This window comes from Tupaia chinensis, unplaced genomic scaffold, assembly GCF_000334495.1.
Source record: "Tupaia chinensis unplaced genomic scaffold, TupChi_1.0 Scaffold000206_1, whole genome shotgun sequence".
NCBI lineage: Eukaryota > Metazoa > Chordata > Mammalia > Scandentia > Tupaiidae > Tupaia > Tupaia belangeri.
This window is the reverse complement of record NW_006159681.1, coordinates 1,395,138-1,422,543: the sequence shown is the minus strand read 5'-3', so window position 1 is coordinate 1,422,543 and position 27,406 is coordinate 1,395,138. Positions and strand designations below refer to the sequence as shown.

The 27,406-nt window shown below is 37.5% G+C and overlaps 1 protein-coding gene across 1 annotated transcript in view; it reads right to left on the bottom strand.

Annotated features, from left to right (window-relative positions):
* Positions 1 to 27,406, bottom strand: part of CCDC102B (coiled-coil domain containing 102B) — a 261,921-nt gene that overhangs the window by 177,514 nt on the left and 57,001 nt on the right. Inside the window, exons 5-6 of the mRNA XM_027771330.1 lie at positions 8,968 to 9,590; positions 4,390 to 4,610 (exon numbers count right to left, since the gene is read on the bottom strand). Coding sequence (XP_027627131.1) covers positions 4,390 to 4,610; positions 8,968 to 9,590 — 844 coding nt within the window. The remainder of the gene's footprint in view (positions 1 to 4,389; positions 4,611 to 8,967; positions 9,591 to 27,406) is intronic.

Here is a 27,406-nt window from a genome sequence, read left to right as displayed (position 1 = left end):
CAGCAGGAGATGTTCTCAGTTGCAAAGCCATATGTGGTTAATTTAATTAGAAGAGAGATGTAGGTAATGAATTCTCCAAGCTCAAGACCTCCAGGAGGGTTGCAGAACAGGGCTCGGAGGCCAGGCAGCCATGGTCAAGGGTGCGAAACTGGTCCCAAGAAGATCCCTCTGCCTGCAGCTTTCCCTGACTATTTCCTGTGTGTTGATCATGTATTAGACAAGGAAATAAATCCAAATTAGCTAATATGAGTTGAGTAGGATATTAATAGATCAAAAAGTCTTTGGGGGAGCTCTGGGGAACCCTGGCAGCCAGAAGCCATAATGATGAAACCTTGATCAGGCATGAAAATCTTGCCAGAAGCCACCTTCTGGGTCCACAGCACAGCAGACCTCAGTTTCACCATTTGGGGACACTGTGTGGTGTCACTAGGACCCAGAGCCACTGCTGCCTCTGGAAATAAGATCTGGCCACGGTCTCCTCCCTCACCAGGAGGGGTCCAGAGCTCTCTGCCTCTAGGGAGCATTAGCTTCTGCAGCCCTTCCAGGTGACCACTTCCCAGAGCTTTTCAGGTCAGTGTCTGCACGCTCCTTGCGAGGGAGACTGGTGCACGCTTACTAGCATTTTGTGATCACTGTAGAGAAGTGGTCTCTGTCACATTAGACGGGGAACTGCCCAAACACAAGGGAAAGTAGGTACTAGAGAGTCAAAACATAGAACCTCCCATTAGTGACTGTGAATAAGTAAGTAAAGTAGAATTGACTTTCGGATTTTTTAAAATATTACATTCAGCACTATTAGCCAGATTTGCAGGCTAATTTATTGTGTTGAGAAATATATCTTATGTATAAATATATTTATAACGATATTATATTTAAATATTCATAAATAGATTGTACTTACAAATATATATGTTTTATTCTCTCTTTTTTTTTTTTTTTTTTTTGCTAGAGAGTTTATCCACTCACCAGTGAGAGACAAAAAGAGAGGGAGGAGAAAGAACTCCCCTTGGAAAATGACTGTACACAATCCCTTCTCTCCTATCTTTCTGGATTTGGGGCATATATGAATGTGTGTGCCCTGTATGTTTTCAAGACACTAGGTCTAGGACTTGAACCACACAGTTGGCCATGTGGGATCCAAGTCACAGGGCTGGCCTAAAATACATTTGTATCTCATTTTACTAAGAAAACATTTAAGTTGGATGAAGTAAAACAAAACAAAAGCTTACTACTTTACTTAAATAGAAAATACATAAAATGGAAAGACAAGCTCAGTTTAAATGACACAAAGCAAATATTTCATAAGGAATACAGGTTCTATCTGCAATTGAATTTGAACATTGATTCTAAATAGTAAAATCATTCACCAAAATTTTTATCTCATACTCTCCCTGGGTAAGATACATCAGGTCTGAAAGAGAATCAGGTTTCTGGTCCTCAACCCAAATTTTCTACCTGGAAGTCTTAATCTAAGTCATTAGAAATATTTAATTTCTCACTATTTGAAGAGATTCTATATACCAGGTAATAATTCATAAAACTGAACAGTCCCCAGCTTGCAAATAAAATAATCATGTGTAGGGTATTTGATGAGGAGGGTCTAGTGAGAGGCAGTGGTAATGATTTCCTGTGTTTCCTTGGCTGATTTCACGCACTAGGCAAGAGAATTTTCCCACTGCCTGGGAACTTAGAAAAAACTGCATTCACATCTTTTCAACTCAAGCCACCCACTCGCTGTGATCCTGGAAGGAAGAATTGAGGAGATTAGAAAGATTTATAGTGATAACAGACACTATATCTTTGGGAAACATTCTCTTATTAGGAGAAAAAAAAAATCAGATTGCAGTCACCTCCCATGGGTTGCATGCAAATGTTGATTCATGGACACACGTCCATGACTCATGATACCTATGGGATTGAGCCTTAAAGAGGAAAAAGGGAAGAAAAGCCAACTTGAAGTCTCCCTTTCTTCTTACTCTCTGGCCTGTCTATGGTTTATGTACCAAAGTTGCTGAGAACTGAAGAATGTACTTACTCTGGGGTATTATTCATTTATCCCAAGGAAGTTAAAAACACATGTTGTGTATGTACGTGTGAGTGGGTGTGTGATGGTAGCATGTGCATATCTTTAAAAGTGGCATCTCAGAATAGAAAAGTTTACATTTAGAAACAGCACCTCCCACTGCTCCTATATACACTAGGGCAGGGAAGTTACATTGTGCATGGGTTTCAGAGAAGTTTAAATCCATCAAAAACTGAAAGCCTTCAAGAAAAAGATCACAGAGTTTAGAACTTAACTGAGACACCTAGGTCTAGACAAGTGCTTAGTATGTGGGCAGACCTGGAAGTCAACCCATTCTCTTTCCTAGAGTTGACAGCCTCTATTAGGAATCTATAGCTGAAGATAGACTAGTAGGCATGCATTCTGTGCAGATACTTGTACTATTACAATTGATTAATATGGTGAAGCACAGACAAAAAAGCTGAAAAGGGAAACGGCTCCAGGGCACAGTGGTAATGTGCTGCACAGAAGCCAGATCCCACACGGTGAATGCAGTTCGAATCCCAGGCCTACTCTGCAGGAAGCACACCAGGCACTCTTGGGAGTGCCCAAGATCGCACATCTGGAGGACTGAGGGAACAAACCAAGCCTTGTGGAGGGTGCCGATCTCAGTCTCTCACAGGCTCCTCTGAGTGTACACCTGCACCTTTCACAAATACACTTAGTTTTTCATCTGCCATTTCTTTTCTGTCAGCCAGAAAGTTCTCAAGTCCCTCAAGTTTATTAGTGCTACCAATTTCCCTTTCAGATTCTTAAATATTTTTCTTTATTCATGATAGACAGAATGTGTGCACTTTCAGAGGAAGGGATGTAGATCTCTTTTGTTTTTATGGATTTTGTCCATTAAGTGTCTCATAACTAAAGAGATAGAAAAAATAATTATTTCCTGATTTCGAAACCACATTTTAAAGTGCTTCAAATATTCCACACTATGACAATATGTTTTTAACATGATCAGGAAGGAACAACAATGGAAATCACATTGTTGCCAGATACTAATTGTTCTACCCTCATCAGAATTCTGTGAAGAAGTCTATGACGAATCTGTTTTGCAAAGAAGGCTGCACAATGACCACAACCTACATGCCCATGTTGCGAAATGATTTTGACACCCCTCTCGGGAAGTGTCCCTCACACTTGAACTTGAGTCGGTCTTTGAGACTGTCTCCATCAACAGGAGTGTCAGGAAGGATGTGACTTTGAAGCTGGGTCATCAAACTGCTAATTACTTTCTGCACGCTCTAGAGGCTCACTTGTAACCTAGTGACCAAGCTGTGGGGAAGCCAAGTAGCCACAAGACTAAGCCACATGCAGGTGCTCCAGCTGGGCTCTCAGAGGACAACCAAGACTGCCTGCCAGGGGGGTGAGCCAGTGAGGCTTCAGGTAATTCCGGCCTCCAGCCTTAGAGTTCCCCCAGCCTTGGAGCTACCCCAGCTGAAGCACATGCAAGCAAAGTGCTGTCCATGCCAAGCCACGTGTGAGATTCGGGAACATAATGCACATGGTGGTTCTTTCAGCAACTGTATTCAAGAAACTGTGTTACAGAATGATGGGTAATTAAAATGTGACATTACTACTGTCATTTCTACCAAGGGGATACAGCCCGTATCATAGAATATGCCACAGCCAAGATGAATAGCCGTGTCAATCACAGGATGAGTGCTCTCTCCTGTAGGCCACAATGGTCAATATGCAAGATGTCCTTTTCTATAACCAATTCCTCACAAAATTGTGGTTTGTCCATTATTGACATTAATATATTGTTTATTTTGATTCACTGAAGCACACAAATGATATGGCATTAGAAAACACACTGGAAAGACCGGCAGGTGGTGAAGTGGTTAAGGGGCTAGCCCACCACAGTTCGACCAGCACAAGGTTGACCACGGTTCAAGTTCCGGACCTGGTGGCTTGCTTTCTCACATCCCCTTTCTCCCTCTCTCTCTGTTACTCTATGATCAAATTAAATAATAATAATAATAATAATAATAACAAATAAAATAAAATAATTAATTTTTAAAAAGAAAACACACTATACATTTTACCCATATATATTAAGAATTCAAATTTAAAGTGAACCTACCAGAGATGATAGCATAGTTGTAATTAAAAAAAAAAAGTCAATTTGAAAAAAAATAAAGATCCACAAGTTATGAATTACTTTTCAAAATTAAAAATGTGAATCTATGTCCAACTAATTTTTAATCTTAAAAATTCATGACTAAATATGGATAAAACATATTAGCAAATGACCCAATTTATTGGATTTAACAACTATAACAGATTTGAAGCAGCCTTGATTAAAGGAGACGATGACTAACACTTACTCTCTTTCCTTCCATATGATTTTTTGGAACTCATCCAAATGCACTCGCAAAGCTGAAATTTCAGTTACTTCATCCTCCAAGGGCAGGCTTCTTGTTGACAGTCTTAGACCAGGTTTCATCGTGTGGTCTCCAGCACCATCGTTCTTGAAGAGAAGTGTACCATCTAGATTGGGTTTCGTCTCTTTATTTAATATTAATGGATCAGTAACCACATTTTGTTCCTGAAAAAATAAATAAAAAATTAAAAGAAGTTTGTTAGGCCAGTTCCATGCCCTGGTGGTTAAAGCAGTTAAATCCCACATGGCTGACCAGAAGATTCATGAACCAGACCTGGCAGTTTGGGAAACATGCTGGGTGTGTATGTCTGCATGCCCAAAATCTCAAACGGAAGGAGAAGCAGAAGAGGAGGGACTGTGAGATGACGCTGTTCCTTGGTGGGTGCTTTCTCCTCATCTTCTGCCTGCCAGCCTCTTTCTGGTGAGTGCATGAACCCTCTAGCAAAAAATAAAAATTATGGGACCAGAAGTTGACTTAATGGTATGTCACTGGACTCCCATGTAGTCGACCATGGTTCGAGTCCCAGACCCGGTGGCTTAAACTCACACAGGTGTGTGTGTGTGTGTGTGTGTGTGTGTGTGTGCCCAAGGACCCGAGAGAATAATGGAGGAGAAGGGATTGTGGCATGGCCATATCCCCTGGGGAGTGATTTCTCATTTTCTGTCTCTCTGTCTCTCTGGCGAGCACACATGCCCTATAGCAAAAACCTCTCCAAAAGAAAAAAAAAAGTACATATATACACACATATATATGAATATTTAAATCTCTCAGCAGAAAAATCAAGAAGAAAATATATTTTCAAGAGGTGATAAATGTTGGGAACCAGCAGTTAGCATAATGGCTATGTCGCTGGACTCCCACGTAGTCGACCGTGGTTTGCATCCCAGACCTGGTGGCTTAAAACTCACACCGGGCGCATGTGCGTGCATGCCCAAGATCCCGAGAGGAGAATGGAGGAGAAGGGATTGTGGCGTGACCATTCCCCCTGGGGGGTGATTTCTCACTTTCTGTCTCTATGTCTCTCTCTCTGTCTGTCTGGCAAGTGCATGCGCCCTATAGCAAAAACCTCTCCAAAAAAAAAAAAAAAGAAAAGAGGTGATAAATGTTATGACACATCATCAATTCCATATTCTAATTGCAGTATGATTATCTAAGAGTATTATATGGTCAAACTAACTTGCACTCTTCATCAAACTTATTTTTATTTCTATTTCTACCTTATCATAGTAGTATACATTCTTAATAAGTCCATTTTTGCATTTACTTTGTTTTATTTTTCCAATCACAGTTCAAAATAACCCTGCATAAACTTGAACACCTGTGAAGAGCTTTTTAATGAGTTGATGAATTTCTCTTTAAAGTTTTTTTGTATTCTTTTGTTAAAAGGTACTCGAAAGTTTCAAAATAAAGCCTACTGTTTATATTTTTTGGAGAAAAAGGTAGAAAGAATTTTCAGGACATCCTTAAGTATTTTAATAGGCTTGTTTAATGAAGTATTTTAGTTCTAGTCAAATCTCTAATAGAATTTATTATTTTAATAAATATGGGCATCCTTTCCTAGAGCAGCTCACTCATCAGAAATCGTACACATAATTCCTAACTTTATTGTATTAAGATTGCAGATATTTGTAGATAGTTTAAATCTGACATTATTTATGGGTTTTAGAAGAAATAAAACCATGTTCTAATAAAATCTCAATTAATAGACAAATTCACATGAACTCTTAATGATATTTCACTTTTAGTATTTTATTTATTTTTGTATTTATTTTCTTTTTTGGGAGAGGTTTTTGCCGTAGGGTGCATGTGCTCGCCAGAAAGTCAGAGAGAGACAGAGAGACAGAAAGCGAGAAATTACCTCCCCAGGGGGGATGGCCACGCTGTAATCCCTTCTCCTCCATTCTCCTCTCGGGATCTTAGTTTTAAGCCACCGGGTCCAGGACGCGAACCACGATCGACTACATGGGAGTCCAGCAACATAGCCATTATGCTAACTGCTGGTCCCTTTAGTATTTTATTTTTAAAAGAATGTGTAGGTTCCTGGTTACCTAGAATGATTCATTTATTAATTCTCTTAATTATTGTTGCAATGGTACTATTTTGCAGAACAATAAAATAAAATATGTGTTGTTCCCCATGGAAAATATTGCAATCAGACAACCTACACGTACACACAGTATCATTCTCATTAAGTCTAGTTGGCAGGAAAACTGGTCAAAATTTTAAAACCCAGTTAAATCTTCTTTAACAGCTAATATTTATTTCCCTACTATCAGAAAAAGAAATTTATCTATGCTTTTATTGCCCAGATAAATACATTTAAATAAATATCTCCTGTGTATGATTTGTCCTTGACACCAATGCTAAAAGATATTCCAGATGTAATCACAAGATCCTACATAATGCCTGTGAAGAAAACCCTTCATTTTCTCCTGAGAAGACGAGCGACAGGATAGTAAATGTTCTGTAGACTCAGAGCACACTACTGAGCCAGGTTCCTTCATTCTCATCACTGCATTCCATGGACACAATTAAATTTTGAGAACTTATACCATTTTCTCAAACATGTATACAGAAATTCTACAACCAGGATTAAAGAAAAATAAAAATACTGGAAGACCAAATAAGCAGAAATAATGCCACTGTTATCTTTTTAACTTTTGTGTTTATATGGAATCTAGTTGTACCTATTATAAATTCTGAACATTGTAGAAATGCTTAAAAATTGAGGTACAGTTGTAGAGATGCAAGATACTAATTAATGTTTAGAGACAGAATTAAGTCCAAAAGGGTATCAATATAAATTAAGACTATGATAACTGGTAACATGAGTTCTTACCACTTCCTAGTTATGTTCAAGTTAAAAAAAAATAAAATAAAGAGGTAAAGTGGCTCATGTACAAACTTCTAAATTAAATGTAGTTTTGTAGAAGTTAATTTTGTGCAGAATTCTCAGAAACTTCACGATTCAAAGTATAGCCCAAAATTCTAAGAGAGTCATGTGAAAAATGTCTTAAAATGTTTGCTAACAGTACCCATTTTATACCCACTTATGTTAATTGTGAGGCCAGAGTTCCAAACCTTTTTTTTTTTTTTCCTCTTTAATTGCTACAGGGTATATGTGTTCATTGAAGAGAGACAGAAAGAGAGAGAGAAATAGAAGAGAGAAAGTTGGCAGCATGGTCAGGGCACAGTTCCTGCTCTTCCATTTCTCCACCCTTTATGAATTTGGGGCACACACGCATACACACTTGTCCAAGGTGTGTATTTTTCAAGCTGCCTCATGCCAGGCCCAAATCACAGTTTGCCATATGGTATGGCTCCTTGAGACACTAGGCCACAGGGACAGCCAGCCCCAGAATCTCAAATTTAAGAAACTGCTCTCTAGATCATTTATAATTTTGACATAATTAGGGTAAACAGAAATCCTCCAAATATTTTCTTTTTACATTAAGAAGTACTGGATTCATTTTTTCTGTAAATATTAGTAAAATGTATATGTGCTAATATTGTATCTCCTTCCACCTAGAAATGTATTGTTTGAAGTCCTGACTTCCAGTACCTCGAAATGTGACTATTATTGGAGATAGAACCTTTAGGGATGTGATTTAGTTAAACCGGGGGCCTCAGGGGACCAGCAGATGGCAAAATGGTTGTGTCACTGGAGTCTCATGTAGTCAACTGCAGTTCAAATCCCAGACCTGGTGGCTTAAAACTCACACCAAGCACAGGGGTGTACATGCCCAAGATCCTAAGAGGAGAATGGAGGAGAAGGCATTGCATCATGGCCATCCCACCTGGGGGTGGGGGGGTGATTTCTCACTTTTGTCTCTCTGACAAGTGCATGCACCCTACAGCAAAAATATCTCTCTCTCAAAAAAAAAAAAAAAAAAAAAGAAAGAAAGAAAGAAAAAAATGGGGTCATCAGGGTAGGCCTAGTGATGGTGACCTTATAAGAACAAGAATTAGAGCCAGAAGGTGGCATTAAGTGTAAGGCACTGGATCTCACTGACCAACTGTGCAGTTTGAGTCTCAGACTCAACAGTTTAAAAATCATTCTTGGGCACATGTGTGTACGATGGAGAAGGGATTATGGCATGGTCATACCCCCTGGGTTGATTTCTCCCACCAATCCCACACTCCACTCCCATTTCTTTCTGGTGAGCGTATATGTCCTATAATGGAAAAAAAATAAATAAGTAAAAGATGACAAAGAAGAACTTAGGCAGAGACATACAGAGAAAAGATGAAGTGAGGACACAAAGAGAAAACTATTAGCCAAGAGGAGCAGTCTCAGAAGAAACCAACTCTGCTGGCATCTTGATCTCAGTCTTCTAGTCTCTACAGCTCTGAGAAAATAAATTTCTGTTGTTGAAGTCATTCAGACAGGGGCTCTTTGTTATGGCAGCTGCAGATGACTAATACAGTCACCAGAAGTTTTGTTGCTTTCCTTTTTTTCCCGTGCATGACATTTAGACATGCATATACCCTCTGGATTATTCAAAGTATTTTTTTTCTTACCTTATTAATTGTATTGTCCTTTGTAGGAAATTGCCTTTTTATCAAACACTCTTTGACAGATTCACACATTTGTGAATTACTTTGAAATTCATCTTTATGCTCAGAGGACATGTCTATAAAACTAGGTAGCTTCAGCTCCTGAGTAACTTTGGCTTCTAATGTCTCCTTTTGAGGTGACAAACTTTGCTTCTTTTTCAGCTCACTCAGTTCTTTCATTGTCATCTCTAATCTCATTCTGAGTTGTCTTCCTTCCTCCCTGGCACTGTTCCTTTCAGCTCGAACTTTACTCCATTTTTCTCTCCAGTTGGCGGTGCAGTCAGACCACCACCGCATGGTCTTTTCCATCTGAGCTGCTCTGGCCTTGACTTCTTCAAGTTCCCTCAGGCGTAGTTCTTCACAAATGTCCCACTGGTTGGTGCTGTATGAGTGAGCACAGAAACTGTGGGCAACATGAGATTGTGGCCCAGAAAATGGCAGGCAGGTATCCCAGGCATCCCTGGAGGATGAGGCAGGTGCTACCATGACAGAGTGTGGCTTAAGTGATGACTGCTGCATCTGAGAGACTTGTGTTTCCTCAGTTAACGAGTGAACAGAATCTGAATTCATAGTTAACTTTTTAAGATCTGAGAAAAAACAGAGGACAAAATTATGTATTTGAATTTCCCTTGCAATTATAAGAGCAAGACCTACCTTCAAAAATGTTGTTGCATCTTCTCAATTGCATCTTTTCTTTTCCAGTACACCTAAAAATATAGAGGAAGCTATACATTTGTAATCATCCTCAAAGAAACAGAAATCTCTAGTATTAAATTTTGTCAAATACAAATAAAAGTATTAACATGTAATTGAGGATAGCATATGGCATGAACAATTCATTTCAACAAATCTTATTCTGCTCAGATAGGATTTGTTGTAACATTGTCCACTAAGTAATAGTCCCCTTCCCCTCACTATCTGCACCCTGATTTATTTGGGTAAAATAAAGAAACTATTGATCTCTGAGATCAGCCCTTATCCCAATCCCAGAGGCTAAATCATGACTATCTATGACTTCCAAGTTGAACTCCATCCATTGGTTATTCTTTAGGCTCAAGACAGGATTACGATCTGGTTCTCTATAATCAGATGGGAGGGGAAGTCTCCTGGGAAAATGTCCTAATTAGAAAAATATGAGAACATCAGAATGAGAAACCGTCTTTTCTCTATCTTTTTCCTGCCTGAACAAAGCCATGGTTCTTGAAGAAGGTGAATCTAACAGCCATGTTGTAACATGGAAGATTGTGGAACAAAAAGGAGAAGAATCCAATTTAACCAGCTGAGCTGTTGAATGAAGCTTAGAATGCATACCTCTGGTTTCTTTGCTTTGTGAAAGTAATTACCTTTATTTATTTAAGCTACAACACTCCAGATTTCTGCTACTTGCTATCACAAGGACATCTAGCTGACACATGAGTTAATTTCCTTGTTGGTGATATTGTGACAAGCTCTAAAAATAAAATATCATGAAAAAACATGGTACTTTTCCTCAAATATTTCACTAGTCTGTGGATAAGGTAGCACATTCAAATTTTAAAATTCTCAATTCACACCAAAACATATATATTTACTAATATTAACTCAACTTTTATGTATCAAGTCAATATTATGTTCTTGTGGCACTTCAAGGTAATACTGGAAAATATGATGAACTAGCTCCTAGAAATGAGGAACCCTCACAGCACAGATGACAGTGAACAGCATCTTAACTATTTCAAAGTTTGGCAAAGGAATTAAGATCAGTTTTCATATAAAGAACGAAAGAAAATTAATTTGCAAATGCATACCATTTTTATCAATTTGTACTCCCATCACTTCATCTAATAAAGCAATATAGTTATATTGAGAATATAACAGTTAGAATCTATTCTTTAAAATATTTGCTTAAACATATAGGTTAATTTACAAATTAATAAACTCTGTAGCTCTACAAGGTGACCAATTTTCCAAAGATACTGTTTTCTGTTGTAAATAACTTAGATGATATTTTACGTGCTTGACATTAATTCCTCTCACTTTTTCATTTGCTTTTATTTAGTTATGGGTCATAAACTGCCTCCTTATGTCCCACCTATTTAACAAACTGAATGGGTTTCATTATACCAACTAAATACCTACTTTTTGTTTTTATTTTTAAGCCTCTCTTTAGTGGAGGAAAAAACTATACAATAACTTTTTTTAAAAAATGACATACTGAGGCTGTATAAAGACTTTATAATAGTAAAGTGAGTCAATATTAACTTTGCCTATAAAAATATTTTATAACTTTTCTCTTTTCGCATTTTATTTTATAATTTCTTATTCACATTTAATTGTTGTATATCTTTGTGAAACAGAACACAAAGCATGCGTGCAGTGCTATAGTTAAATCAAGAATATTATATACCTCATTTTCAACAAAGAGCCTTGCATTCTTGTGTAGGATAAATGCTACTTATTGTAATATAGACTCATAGTAAAAAAATAGGTTTGCTAACATTTGTATCTGTCCAATGATATTTGAGTTAGTCCTTATCTGGAGTAATTGTTTACTGAGTTCATTCCTTTACTGTAACACGGAGGGCATGATGATATAGCTGACCACGTTTCTCAGATTATCACTAAATAAAGACCAACTGTTTTAAAAAACGAATGCAGGGAACTCCTAATTACAGAACACTAAACACACACACATACACATATAAGGGTACTTAGAAAAGTTTGGGCAGCCAGTGGCATGGTGGTTAAGGAATCTAGATCACACATGGCCAAGGGCACAGTGGAGTCCCAGACCCAGCGGCTTGAAAACCATGCTGGGCATGTGTGTGTGTGCATGTCCAAGATTTGAATAGGAGAATGGAAAAGAAGGGGCTGTGTCACTCTCTCTCCTGGGAGTTGTTTTCTCATTCTCTTCCTCTCTCTCTGTCTCTCTCCAGTGAGTGCACACACTCTAGAGAGAAAAATAAATAAAAAAAAATAAATAGAAGTCACAAAAAGTGGGATTAAAGTATGAGTTAATTTAGTGCAAAATAATTAAATCCATGTGTAGCTTTCTCATCATACATATTTTCCATGAATTTTTGAGGACTACACATACACATACATATTTATTTATATAGTCACCATTCACTTTTTTTTTTTTTTTTTTTTTGAGAGAAAAATAAATAAAAAAAAATAAATAGAAGTCACAAAAAGTGGGATTAAAGTATGAGTTAATTTAGTGCAAAATAATTAAATCCATGTGTAGCTTTCTCCTCATACATATTTTCCATGAATTTTTGAGGACTACACATACACATACATATTTATTTATATAGTCACCATTCACTTTTTTTTTTTTTTTTTTTTTTTGGGTTTTTTTTTTTTTTTTTTTTTTTTTTGCTATAAGGTGTGTGCCTTACCAAAAAGACAGAGAGAGACATAGAGGTACAAAGCGAGAAATCACCCCCCCCCCCAAGGGGGATGGCCACGCCCCAACCCCTTCTCCTCCATTCTCTCGGGATCTTGGGCAAGCATGCACATGCGCCTGGCGTGAGTTTTAAGTCGACTACGTGGGAGTCCAGCGACATAGCCATTACGCTAACTGCTGGTTCCCACCATTCACTTTTTAACAGTATTTTTTTTTGGTTGAAATTCCAAAATGAAAAAAGAATTTAATTCAGCATATTAAACTTAAATTTATCCTTGCCACTTTCAAAATAAATCAGTATCATAAAATTGTAATGTATTTAAAATGACTCATTAACTTTTATTTCACTAGTGTTTTGAAGACTTCATAATTACATGCTGGTACATTGAGATCTTGCCTACAAATTAACTACGTATTTTTTCACATCAGACTAACTAAAAAGGAGTTGGGTTTAATCATTCAGTCCTTGAACTTGAATACTATTTCCAGTTTCAAAGAGTTTTCTCAAGCAAAGATAACTTGCTTGTGATGGGGAAATTTAATATACATCTGCATTATTAAATTATTTTCCTTATATATGTGTGCATTCTTTCAGACTGTAAAAGTATTTGCCAATTGTTAAAGCACAAGGTCTTTGATGTGTGAGGAAATATTGTAATTCAGGTGACTTTTTATTTCTTTTTTATTTAATCTTATTTTAATTTCCTTTATACATTCAATCACATATGTCACTTAGTTTGTGAAGTGAACATTCCAACATGAATGCATTTCTCACCAGTCTAGTTGGGGATACTATCCACATTATCTTCAACAGATAATAACCCTTTTCTTTGTCCCATAAATGTCTTGCCTCACTAGTTTTCTCCTTAATGTCCTTCCTCAGACTCTCCTCCTTCTCCCACCCTCTTCCTACACTGTACTTGGTATCTATAACCACTTTCTATGTTTCTATATCTTCTAGACCCTTTGTTTTCTTGTTTTGATTTTTGCATTACAAAAAATGTCACACAATAAAGATCATTACTGTCAATATTTTAATACATTTCAAATATACTAATAAATAATATATGGTAGATGGACATTGAATATATTATACCACAAAATATATTATTTCTGGGACCAGCAGTTGGTGTAATGACTATGTCACAGACTCTCATGTAGTCGACCTTGGTTCGAGTCCTGGAGGCTATCTCCCCCGGGGGGGGGGTGCTCGCTGTCTCTCTGTCTCTCCCTGTCTTTCTGGTGAACACATGCTCCCTATAGCAAAAACCTCTCAAAAAAATATTATTTCTTACCAAAGAGCATCTTATGTATGCCAGAGTCTATTGGTTTATGTCCCAAATCTGCTTTTTAGACAGATGATCTTAGACAAATTACACAAACTGCTTTTGAGTCGATATTCTTATTTGTGAAAAGAGGCAGAGAGCAGGTACTTCATTAAGTTCTTGGGACCATTTAATGAGAAAATGCCTGCAGATCAGCTGGTCTAGGGTGTCTCATACACAAGGTGAGAGTTTTCCCCAGTGCTGCGTAAATCAGGAGTATGTCACCTCAGACTAACATGCCATTTAATTTTTTTTTAGATTCTTTTTATCTTTTTTGAAAGAGAAACAATGGACTTAAAAAACAGAGACCATGAGAAAAAATGGGATTCACAAAAATTTTCTGAACATCATGTAACAAAGGTCCAGTCTCAACTTCTATTTGATATTAATTTTAAACAGCAAAATATTAATGCAATTATTTTCCCCATCCTAGTGATGAAGAAACACGGTGTATGGCTCTGATATATCCACCCATGTCACCAGTCAGAGGGAGTCAACCCAGTTTGAGAATGAAAGAAAGTTGAGTCCAGAGCCACTGCCTCCCTATGGAAAAAATCTATGTCTTCAAGAATATGACCTACTTTCACTCTTACGAGGATCTGTCGGATTAGTCTTTTAGATTTCCATTGGAGTACTTTATGCTAAAATGCCTCCTATTAGTCAACTGAATTAGTTAGCTGACCCCAACCTTATCCTTTGAGTTCAATCAATCTCCTCTTCAGAGCTTAAAGGAACCGCAAGATCTGGGGTCTGGCCTTTGTCCAGCTCTCTCCCTGACATTCCAGTCCCACGTGCCATGCTTCAGCCACCATGGTGGGTCTGCTCCTTGTACAGCATTCTTCACACAGCCTGGGTGCTACGAGGGACCACCACGCTCCCCTCTCTCCACATGCCCACCTTTCCCAGCTTCTTATCCTTCAGATAACGGCTTCCGACTATCTGCTAATGGGACACCTAATCTGACTGTCCCAGTTTCCCACCAGGCCATTCATCAGAGAGCAGTACTTCCCCTGGGCCTCTCCTGTGATAGGAACAAAACAGACATTGCTGCTGCCGCCCCAAGATGTTACTAAAAACAATAAATCAAATGAGAAATCACAAATTGTAACTAAGGCTTTGAAAGAAACAATGTGTTTTGATCCAAACATCCTTGTTTACTTAGTGAAGTCTCTCCCAAGTGACGTTTTACGTATTATGTGAAAAATGAAGTGAAGCAGAAAGGAAGCATTTTTGGCAGAAGTTACACTATCATTGTAGCATAAAATAGGGTCTGAAGGGACTTTTTTATTGTTTACAGTTATTGCTTTCCTTAACCTATAGGAAATGCATTCTAAATGAACCTTTCTTGGATTTTTTTTTCTGAAGAAACTTAGGGCTTCTAAGCTTACATACACAATAATAACAACAAAAGTCACAGGCAATTTGAAAATACATTAATACATACTTAACACACGGAGCTCAGAAACAATTGCTGCTGATATGATATCACATACTCTGGTAAAAAGAACAAAAAGGGATCAGTTTTTAATATTCAGGAAAGAAAAACATATTGAATTTCAAATATGGCCCTGCCAAATATACACAAATAATTATTATAAGAACTTATACATTTTACAGGAGTCTAAGTAGAAAAAATAATGCATTTTCAGAAATGTTTTACAAGAGTGTGTGCAATATAAATATGAAGGTTGCAGTTGTGACAGCGAGATAAATGAAACCATTACAGCAAATGGCCATAAGGTAGCCCTTCAATGTCATTCAAATTTTGCTCATAATTAAACATTATATTTTTAAAAATCCTTACACTGTGGCAAATTGTTTACATAGTACAGTCTACACTTAACTGCTCTGAATAAGGGATTTTGAATTTTATTATGGGGACACAAAATGCTTTCCTATAGCAGACAACAAAATAATATAAAATAAAATTGGACATGATGCCAATTATTTAAACCTTAGATATTTCATTTGCTAAAAGGATTATATATTTACAGATAAAAGATTATATATTTATACACACATACATAAATGCATACTTATGTTTGCCAAGTCATTTTTAAATTATAAGTTGCATGATCTGTTCAGATGGAAATTATATTCACTTGAAAAATTGATATGAAATTCATAGGATAGGCTCCGCCTTTTGTTAGCTGGTTCTTAATTGTATGGTAGCTCTTTAAGCTCTTAATGCTACCTGCCATTGTAAAAGCATGATACCACACTTTCAAATCATGATGTCTTTCCATTTGGCTGGATTTTCAGGAAAAAAAAAAAAAACTATGTGAAGAAAAAATCTAAAAATATGTTTCTATGGTAATGCCCAATATTAATATATTAACTACATATTTAACATAGACTATTTCAAAATACTGTCTCCACATAGTATCTTGATATATCTATATTTTCTATGTTTTAAGAAGCTAAAATAGGGGAAGCAAGTAGCATGGTGGTTAAGGTGTTGGACTCCCCATGGCTGACCGTGGTTCAAGTCCCAGATTCAGCAGCCTGAAAATCATGCCAGGCTCATGTGCATGTGTGACCAAAATCACAAGGGGAGAATGGAGGGATTGAGACATGGCTAGACCCCCTCAGGGATGATTTTGTGAGTTCTCATTTTCTTTCTCTCTCTCTCTGTCTCTCTCTGGTGAGTGCAGGTGCCCTATGCAAAAACTTAAAAAGATTTTTAAAAAAAGTTAAAATAGTTACAACATTTAACTAACAACCTTAGAGAACGAAGACAGAGAGTACCAGTCTAAATTCTCTGGAACAGGAATAAAGGAGTAAAGAGAGATCCAAACCTCACAGTCCATTTAATTTGGCCAATGTATCATCTGTAAGAGTGTTAGAAAAATAAAATTCCTGTTTCCTGGCAGGCCAAACATCTTGAAGCCTTTATAGTGTTTACTTGCCAACTACAAATTTAGGTTCAGACAATTTAGAATTCCTTGGTGAACCCATTATTTAACTATTCTTAGGTAGTATTTGCGATGCCAAGCAGGTTCAAGAAAGTTCTGTTTTAAGATATTATTGAAAATTCTCCCTAATGTGCAAGTTTTGAGACATAAACAGATTTGATATGAGATTTGAGTTTCATACCTTAAGTTTATTTCTTCTAGCAATGTATATAACATCTATACCTATGACCTGTTTTATGGAAACCTGATACTTGTTGAATTCATCAAAGTTATTTAATGTTTATGTTCATTTCAAGGTTTCAGTGCAAAACCACAACCTATCTCAATTTTCGCAAGCAATCTTATCTAACTTAATAGGGTCAAATAAAAAAGCCCAAATAATTCTGAGCCATTAAACCAATTAGTATTGGCTGTGCTAGAACTGTATAGCCTCACCATTATTTTTATATAACAATATCCTTAGCAGTATTTCCAGGTGGCTAACAGCCAAAGCACATCTATTATTGGAGTGAATACTACACCAGCCTGGTGTTGGGGTGTCTGGAAATTCATGACACATTTTTGCATAGAAAAATACTTCGTGACTTTAAAATTTTTTTTCTCATGACTTTTATGACAACCCAATAATACCAGAGATTCTTCCACTTTCCAAAGTTGGATAGGTGACACTGAATATAGTTTACCTCACTATGTATATTTTCATATACATTAAAGAACAAAGATGACAATATAACTGTTTCTATAATTTAGTTAAGAAATTTAAATGAGCACATATAATACTATACACACACACACACACTACATATATTTTAGATATTTTTGCTATAAGAAGCATGTTCTTACTGGAGAGACACAGAGAGACAGACAGACAGAAAGTGAGAAATCACCTCCCAAAGGAAATGGTCATGCCACAATCCCTTCTCCTCCATTCTCCTCTCAGGATTTTGGGCATGCATGCACTCACGTGCCCAGTGTGAGTTTAAGCTGCCGGGTCTGGAACTTGAACCATGGTAGACTACATGGGAGTCCAGTGACATAACCATTACGCCATCTGCTGGTCCCCCCCAAAATATGTATATTTTTTAAATTTATATTTTGACAGTGGATCATTCCATGAAATAGTTCCTACTAGGACCAGAGAGCGATGCAGCAGCAGTGTGTGCTCTGGGAGACGACGCCCTTGAGAAGTTCCTGGTTCACATCCAGAACCCTCCTGAGTGTGCTGAGTACACATGTGTCCATGATCCATGGCTATGGTATACCATGGCATTAAGATTCTCTTAGGGGTGCGGTCTTTCTCTTTTACTCTCTTTTGCTCATGGAAGAAAAAAATTAATTAATTTGAAAACTTGAACAAAATTTCCTCCCATAGTTCCACAACAAACTAGGCAGTGGTAAAAGATAGGAGTGCTGAGTGTTATGCTTACCAAGATTGGGACTTTGTTCTATTTAGTTATTATTATTATTTAAGAATCTGTTTATTTGTTATAGATTTTGATACACATTGAATTCATCAACATTTCCCAATATGTATGTTCACATCAAGGTTCCCAAGAATAAAATTACAAACTATCCCAATTTTTCTATGCATTTCCTAAGCAAAATTCCTAAGCCCTTCTCCCCACTTACGCTCACTCTTAAAGAACAGAAGAGGCTAAGGCAGAAGATTTCCCCAAATCCGGTTAGCGTTTGTTGAGAACAGGAGAAGGCTCTTCTATGACTGTATGCCGCAGTAATACTTTCTCACGCCCATTTGACAGAATGTGCACAGCTGCCAAATTGCTCTATATTTACTAACTGGAAGTTTTCTCAGGCTTAATAATGCAGTTTGGGGAGAGCAACCCAAATGACTGACATATTTACTTTCAAAAAGTGATCATACATTTTTTTCCAATCAAAACATAATTTATCTTAAAGTCTGTTTTATTTTCACAGTTCTTTGCATTAATTATCCAAGCTAGCTAAAATGTATCCCACATTAAAAGCTATCAGAGAAAAGGAGATTCAGGACCAGAAATATTATAGTATATTGAGACTTTTACAAACTATTACTTGTGTATATTTCCAAATGCTTTACTCCATTCACCCTTCTCATTAAAGCAAGATATTTTAGGAAAGCAAGTGTGATACTTACTGCCTGTGAAGTTTTTTTTCTTCTGAGTGATCTGGAATTTAATTTTCAGCACAAACAGTGATGGCCATGTTGGTATTGAAGTGTAACATTTCCCTTTTTAAAATATAAATTGGATTTTTTGACAGTTTTTATTTTATTTTGTTATTTTTTATATATATTTTTTCCTATAGGGTGTGCACACTCGCCAGAGAGACAGAAAGCGAGAAATCATCCCACTGGGGGGAGGAATGGGGGGGTGGCAATGCCATAATCCCTTCTCCTCCATTTTCCTCTCAGGATCCTGGGCACGCACGCACATGCACCCGGCGTAAGTTTAAGCCACTGGGTCCAAGACTCGAACTGCAGTCAACTACATGAGAGTCCAGTGACATGGCCATTACTCCAACTGCTGATCTCATAAATTAGATTTTTCTGAAGTGAGACTTTAGAAAGCCCAGTTTACCCAAACTGTGAAATGACCACTTAATCAAATGCTAAGTTTTTCTGAACAAGAGAAAGGCGAGATTTTACAAATCCAACCCCCAAACACACACACACACAAAATACTCCACTCTTTTGTAGAAAAGCAATTTTCCAAAAATAGTCATGAGTATTTATTTAAGATTGTGATCCGTGTCTTGATGGTCAAGGAAAGCAGTTGTTTTAAATCACAGAAGGCCCAGCCTGGGTGGTGCTGTTCTTAGCATACTGAACCTCAGTGCAGCAAGTCGGATGGACGTCGTTAACCTGACTCTAAAACACCAGAGACCATTTATACATCACTTCTTTACATTCCTCTCATTTCCTTACATCCTATCCTATTATCTTCTACCTGCTCAGGAAATCTGTGCTTTCTATTCCATTGAACTCTCACCACAAGCACAAATGATCCTAGTCTGCAAAATCAAATGCTCACTGTTAACCATCCCTGATGACCTTGCAGTCAGTATTCAGAACACTGGAAAATTTCTTCTGTCATTAAACACACTTGCCCTTTATTTTTATCACTTGTCTCTTCTGACTATTCCTTTGCCTCTTTCATCTTAATCTCCTTTGTCCCTCCTTGTGGCTCATTATAAATCAAGAGGAGTTCAGGCCCGATGGCTCTGGATAGAGCATCTTTCTTGTTATTGTTTAGAGAGAGATTTTCAATATATGGCATGTGCACTCACCAGTGAGACAGAGAGACAGAAAGTGAAAAATTACCCCCCAGGGGCTGGTCATGCCGCAATTCCTTCTCTTCCATTCTCCTCTCTGGATTTTGCACACTCACGCACATGTGCCTGGCATGAGTTTGAAGTCACCGGGTTCAGGACTTGAACCACAGTCGACTATGTGGGAGTCCAGTGATGTAACCATTATGCCATACACAGGTCCCTGGGTAGAGCATCTTCACCAGTAACTACCAAACTCGTATTTCTAGTCCTTTTTTTATCTCCTGACTCTAGATGCACATATTGTAATGCTTTCTATCTCCACTTAGATGTCTAGTAGAGTTCTCTGCGTTTAATTTTAACACTGACCAAAAATACTCGGTCCTCAGTTGTTGGAAGACTTGTTTGTTTGTTTCTTCCCATCGTCAACATCACAATGCTAACAATGGTAACTCCTAGATGGCACTCTGTCCATCCAGCAGTTTAAGTCTCCACTGGTTTCGCTCTTATTCCCATTTAGGCAGCAATTTCTATCACCTCTGCCTATGAAGTTAATTCCTAGACCCGTTTTCACCTTCACTGCCTCTGTCTGCCATTCACTCTCTCCACAGCACTGCAACTGAAGTGCTCACAGATACTACTCTCTATCTCATTCATATTGCAGCCAAATAATCTCCTAAAATAAAATTACACACACACAGAGACACACACAGACACAAATGGTAACTAGGTAGAGGTGACAGATACGTCAATGAGCGGGAAAGTGGTGATCATTTCAGAATACATACTATATCAAATATCAAGTGGCACCAATGATATCTTAATAAAACAGATTTGAAATGTAATTAACTCCCTAAGGAAAACTTATCCATGTCCCCTGGCCTCATTATATTTAGAATAGAATGAAAACTTAAAAATTTTTTCAAGAGATTTTTGCTATAGGATGTGTGCACTTGCCATAGAGACAGAGAGAGAGACAGAGAGACAGAAAGGAAGAAATCACCCCCCAGGGGTGATGGCCATCGTGCAATCCCTTCTCCTCCATTCTCCTCTCAGGATTTTGGGCACGCACATACATGTGCCCAGCATAACGGTTAAGTCGGTGGATCCAGGACTTGAACTGTGGTCAGCTACATGGGTGTCCAGGGATATAAACACTACACCATCTACTGGTCCCTAGAAGGAAAACATTTTGCCATGGCTCAGTCTCACAAGAAGGACAGTCTTCCCTCCCACCTTCATCTCCTGCCACCCATCCTTTCTTCCCCATGTCCCAGCCATGCTTGCTTTTCTCCTGATCTTTGACCCTGCCATGTTCATTCCTGTCCCAACCCTTGGGAATGAAATGTGTTTCCTTCATACCCTTGGCTCTCTGGTCTCAGATCAATCTGGTCTCAGCCCATCTGTCAGTCTCAGGAGATATCCCTAACTCTCTCACCTTTATTTTCTTGTTAGTATTTAACATTACTTTGCAATATTGTAATTATTTAATGACTTCCTTTTTTTCTTTGGACTCCCTACTATATTATGAGAAAAGGATCAAGTCTACTATTTTGATAATATAATTTCCATGTCCCTAATATTAAGTGGACTATATTATGAGCTCAACAAATATTTGTTAAATCCATAAATTAAAATTTATAAGTAACTGAAAGAGAGACCACCAGATGACATAATGGTTATATTGCTGGACTCCCTCATAGTTAAAAGATCTGAAAGTTTAAGTCTACCTAGGTTATCTGTAATTTCTTCTTTATGCTGCTTTCTAATATATGCAATATGTTTTTCATATTAGAAATACAAATAAATGTCCCCCAGGATGATTTCTCACTTTCTGTCTCTCTGTGTCTCTCCAGTAAGCACATGTGCCCATTAGCAAAAAATGTCTCCCAAATAAATAAATAAATAATAAAATCACGGAAGGAGTTCCAGGAATAATGAAAATGCTTGCTGATAAACTGCCATATATTATTTATTATATTAGTACTATCTGTTAATATAACATTAAATTGCTTTTCAAAAGAGGGCGTTGTGGAATTAAGGCTGCCAAGCCCTTGAAGTGCCTTTCCAAGCCAATTCAAAAAAATATATCAAACGTGTTCCTGTACACAGCCGTGAGTGTACGAGATGGTGGCATGACCAACTCCTACGGAGAGTTCTCTCTCTCATCTCTCACTCTCGTGTGTACACTCATGAATATCTCATGATAAAGAAAAAGCTGTTTTTAAAAAAGACAGTAAGAAAAGTATCCTCTCTGGGTTAACCTTAACCAGAATAATCTTCGATGTCCTTCAGTGGTGTTAACTTATCTTCAAACATGTAATTAAATTATGGCACTGGGATTTAGAATGAAAAGGCTGCTTAGCGTAGTTCAGAATCTACATATTATTGATGTATGTTGATATCCAAACTGAAATTCTGGTTTATGACTTAGACTGATCTTGCCAAAGAGCCCCAAAAGAACTGGCCCAAGAGAGTTCTTGGACATCAAATATGAAAAAAGAAAATAAAATGCCTAACACATTAGATTATAAACATGTGGAGGGAATTTCTTTTAAATTACTCAAGTATAAACCTTAAGGGTAAAGAATTTAACAAAACACATTTGTGGTTTCCGTAACACAAAACATTTGAAAAGTTACAGAAGAATTCATCTACCTCAAAGACGGATGCGACTCCCACTCGAACACTGAGTAAACTGAAGCCTCATGATGTATTGTACCTCAGAGGAGAAGAGCGGAGATATAATGTGGCAAACTAGGGCATTTTTATGTTTAAGTTCACTACCTTTTCAATGATAGTTTTTAGTATTATTCTCAAAACAATCATCTTTTTAAAAACTAAACCTACCTATTTACATTACATAATAATTTAAATAAGGTATTAAAGAAGCTTGAAAACTCAGAGAATTTTTTTTTTTATAAGAGAGATTTTTGCTATAGGTCACATGCGCTTGCTGGAGAGAGACAGAAAGTGAGAAATCACCCCTCGGGGCGGATGGCCATACAGCAATCCCTTCTCCTCCATTCTCCTCTTGGGATCTTGGGCACACAATCACACATACCCAGAATGAGTTTAAACTGCCAGGTCCAGGATTCAAACCACAGTTGATTACATGGGAGTCCAGCAATGTAACTCCATCTAGTGGTCTTGAAATTATTTCTTACCTATCTAATTTTTTATCACAGTTAAAAGATATGAAAGTTTGAGTCTATCTAGGTTATGTGTAATTTCTTCTTTTTACTGCTTTCTAATATATACAATATATTTTTCATAAATGGAAATGCAAATAAGTGTGTATTGATATGTCTATTTGATCCTAAATGAGAATCCATTAATATATGACAGGGAGATTTTTAATTAAGTTTAAAATGGGAATATATCTGAATGCAATGCACTCAGCAGATGGTAGAGTTGAAATGCATTGTGAGAATTACCAAAAAGGAACATAAGTGACAGCAAAACTGTACAGTTTTTATATTGCAAAGTAACAATGTATCATACACGTACATGATAAGGAACGGTAACATACTGAAATATATACCACAGAAAATGAAAAGGTTAGGCTAACACATGTATGCTCTACTTCCTAAATGCTCTACTGGATTATGACATTCTACTAGAGTATTTACTGTGAGGCCAACACTGCTCAGGACACTGCGGGTGAGGCGGCACATCGTAGTGTGTCTGCTGTGTATACGTAAGTTTCCACACGTGGACGGGTATGTGGGTTTCCAGCTCTTCCACTACAAACTTTAAATAATCTACATTCTCAGTTTTTCGGGGGATAAAAGTCATCATTTTATTCCTTGATAATTAACTTAATCAACTACACTTTTGGGGGGGGGTACAATCACATTGAGAGCTTTTAATTCATTTATATAACAAATAACTCCTGTTACAAACAAAGTGTTGATCCTTATGTGTTCATAACTGAAACTGGAGAACCAGTTTCAATTGTTCTCATTGTTCCATAGTGTCAATTTTGTTGAATTCTTTATTGATTTTTTTGCTTCGTGACATAGGAACTTTAATTATTGTTTAACACTTCTTTCTTCTTTCTTTCCTTTAAGTTTCTGTATTTCTTCCATGACTGAGAAAGACAGAGACACAGCACCTCTCACAGGGTCCTAACACCACGATCCATCCCAGCTTCAGGGAGATCAGGACTCTGAGCACAAGTGTGCCCAGTATGACCAGAAGCAACTTTCCCACCAGCCAGCCTCGCAGAGAACTGCATCTTACACCACACCGCCATCTGGCCCCACCTTCCATCTTTCTAATGTAGGAATATACTATTGACGTTTCTTTTTCTGCGCAGGTTTACCTGCCTTCCAAATTCTTTATATGCACATTTTTTACATTCAATTTTGTACAGTTCTTAATTTCTTGGGAAAGTTCTTAGTGACCCCTAGATTATTTATTCATTTGTGTTTCATTTCTAATTTTTTAGAGATACCTTTTGTATTTCTGTTATGGATTTCTAGTTTGATTTTACTATGGTAAGAGAACATGCTCTCCATGATTTCAATTATTTTAAGTCTGTTGAAGGTTATTTTTGACATAGCACATGGTCTATCTTGGTGAATGACCCACATGTGTGTTTGAAAATAGGTGTAGTCTGCAGTTGTATGGTGGCATGTTCTATATATGACAATCGCATCCTGTTGGTTGATTGTCTTGTTCAAATATTCTATATCTTTTTTGATCTCTAATAATGATCATTTCCTAAGAGGATTGTTGATGTGCCAAGCTATAATTTCTTGTTTGTCTATTTCTTGTTTCAGTTCTATCAGTTTTAGCTTCATCTGTTTGGGAACTGTGCTATTTGGTTTAGAGATTGTCATGTCTTCCTGGCATACTGATCTTTCATCATTGCAAAATTTCCCCTTTGTCTGTGCCTGTGGCAGTTCTTTGTTCTTTTTCTGTTTTTATTGTATTTTATTATATTTGCTTTGAAGTACCTTCTCTGATACTCATGTAGCCAGTTAGTTTTTCTTTAACTATATTCTGCCTGAAAATTTTTTCTATTCTTTTATTTTCTATTTGTTTATTTCTCAAGAATAACAGTGTCTATTGATAATCTGGGGAAGGAAGTTTCTTAATAATGGCTTTTAGTTCACATATAGTTTTGTTGTTTTGTTTTACCTATCCTGCTATTCTGTAACTTTTTTTTCTTTTTTTAGAAGAGGTTTTTGCTATAGGGCATGTGCACTTTCCAGAGAGACAGAGAGAGACAGAGACAGAAAGTGAGAAATCACATACACACACACACACACACACACACACACACACACCCCCCAGCAGGGGGGCCCACCCCACACCCCCGAGAGAGAGACAGAGACAGAAAGAGAGAAATAACACACACACACACACACACACACACACACACACACACACCCCAGCAGGGATGGCCACGCCGCAATCCCTTCTCCTCCATTCTCCTCTCGGGATCTTGGGCACGCACGCACACACGCCCGGTGTGAGTTTAAGCTGTTGGGTCTGAGACTCGAACCATGGAGACTACATGGGAGTCCAGTGACATAGCCATTATACTAACTGCTGTTCCCACTCTGTAACTTTTAATTGGAAATATTTAGGCCATTTACATTTAAGGCTATCATTGAAATGTTAGAACATAAGGTTGTCTTTTTGTTACTTGTTTTCTGAATTGCTAATTTTCTTTTTGCTTTTCTGTTTGTTACTTAAACTTTTGTTGCTATTGTTCTATCTGCCTGCTGTATTTACAGTATTTTGAGTTTGTCACTTTGTACAGTTTTCATTTCAGTTCCCCTGGGAATTAAAATATACAAATGTGATGTCATTTTGTACTGAAAGTAACATTTCACCACTTCAAGTGAAGTGAAGAAAATTTATTTTCATTTAAGGCCTTTTTCTTTGTCATTATTTAGTACCACTTTCTTGAGTATAAAATGGTTTTGTAATCATTTCAATTATCAAATGTCATTTATAAAACCAATATGAGAAAGGAATTCTGTCATATGTATTTATATTTCTGCTAATCATTCTCTTTTGTTTGCTGGTGTTCCAAGACCCCTTTTTCGATCGTTTTCTTTCCTTTGAATAAATTTCCTTTAACCCACCTCTGAAGGTATGTGTACTAACAACAGTGTCCTAGCTCTTCTTCATCTGGTGTCTTTGCTTCCCCTTCATTTCTAAATGACAGTTTCACCAGGTAGATAACTTTTACTTGATAGCTCTTTTCTTTCAGAATTAAAAATGTGCACTTGCTCTGGCTTTCATGGGGTCAGGGGGGAAATTTATTACCATTAGAATCAGTATTCTAATTGTCAACACTTTGTATTAGTAGTCAAGCATTGGTTATTTAGTAACATAAATGTTATGGCCTCTAACCCTTCCATTTTAATGCTTACCCTTAAATTTCAAATATAGACAGTAGCTATGTAACAATTCATATGATAATCAGGTAAAGAGTAAGATTATGGTCATGACTTCAAGTATATAACAATGTTTTGTTCTAACTTAAATGTTCCCTAAGCCTCAGAGTAGCTGCATAAAATGATGAAAAAAAAATAAAAGTTCGAAGCATTTTCTCCCAGTGTATCTGAATACGATCATCTTTATTTTAATAAAAATAAAGCGTAGTAGCCATATTTCTAAAATGTACCCAGCCATCTCTGCCTGCTGATATTTAGTCTCCTCCCTCCCCAGGAGGGCTGGCCCCGGTGACCTTGTAATGAATGTAGTACTGGGAGAGTGGCAGGACGTCAGTCTGAAACCGGGTTATGAGGCATGTGATCTCCATGCTGCCGACAAGGCAGTTTCTCCATTGCCCTCTCTGCTGAAGCCAAGAGCCTTGCTGTATGCTGTCCTATGGAGAGGCCCACAGGTCAAGGAACTGAAGAGACCTCAACCAACACTCCTGAGCAACCAAATCCTGTCATCAACAACTTGAGGGAGATGGATCAGATCTATAGATTCATCCAGGTTTTCAGACCCGCAGCCCAGGCTAACACCATAATTGCAGCCCACGAGGGGCCCAGAGCTGGAGACAAAACTGAGCCACACCTGAATCCCTGACCGGAAGAACTGTAAGGCAATGCGTGTTGCTTTAAGCCATTAATTTTTGGTGTGATTTGTTATGTGCCAATGAAGAAAGACAATAAATAGTTATTGAAATGGAAGCAGGCCAGCTCAAAGCTTAGCAGGGCTGTAGCCATTTTGAAATTAAAAACGCCTCTGGGGACCAGCAGATGATGTAATGGTTTCAAGCTAGACCACACATAGTCGACTGCAGTTTGAGTCCTGAATTAGTCGACTTAAAACTCACGCTGGGCACATGTGCTTATGTGCCCAAGATCCCTAGAGAACAGAAGAGAAGGGATTGTGGTGTGGTCATACTCCCCACCCAGGGGGGTATTTCTCACTTTCTTTCTATCTCACTTTCACATGAGTGCACATGCTCTATAGCAAAAAATCTCTCTGGCAAAGAGAAAAAAAAAAAAAAGAAAAAGAAAAAGAAAGAA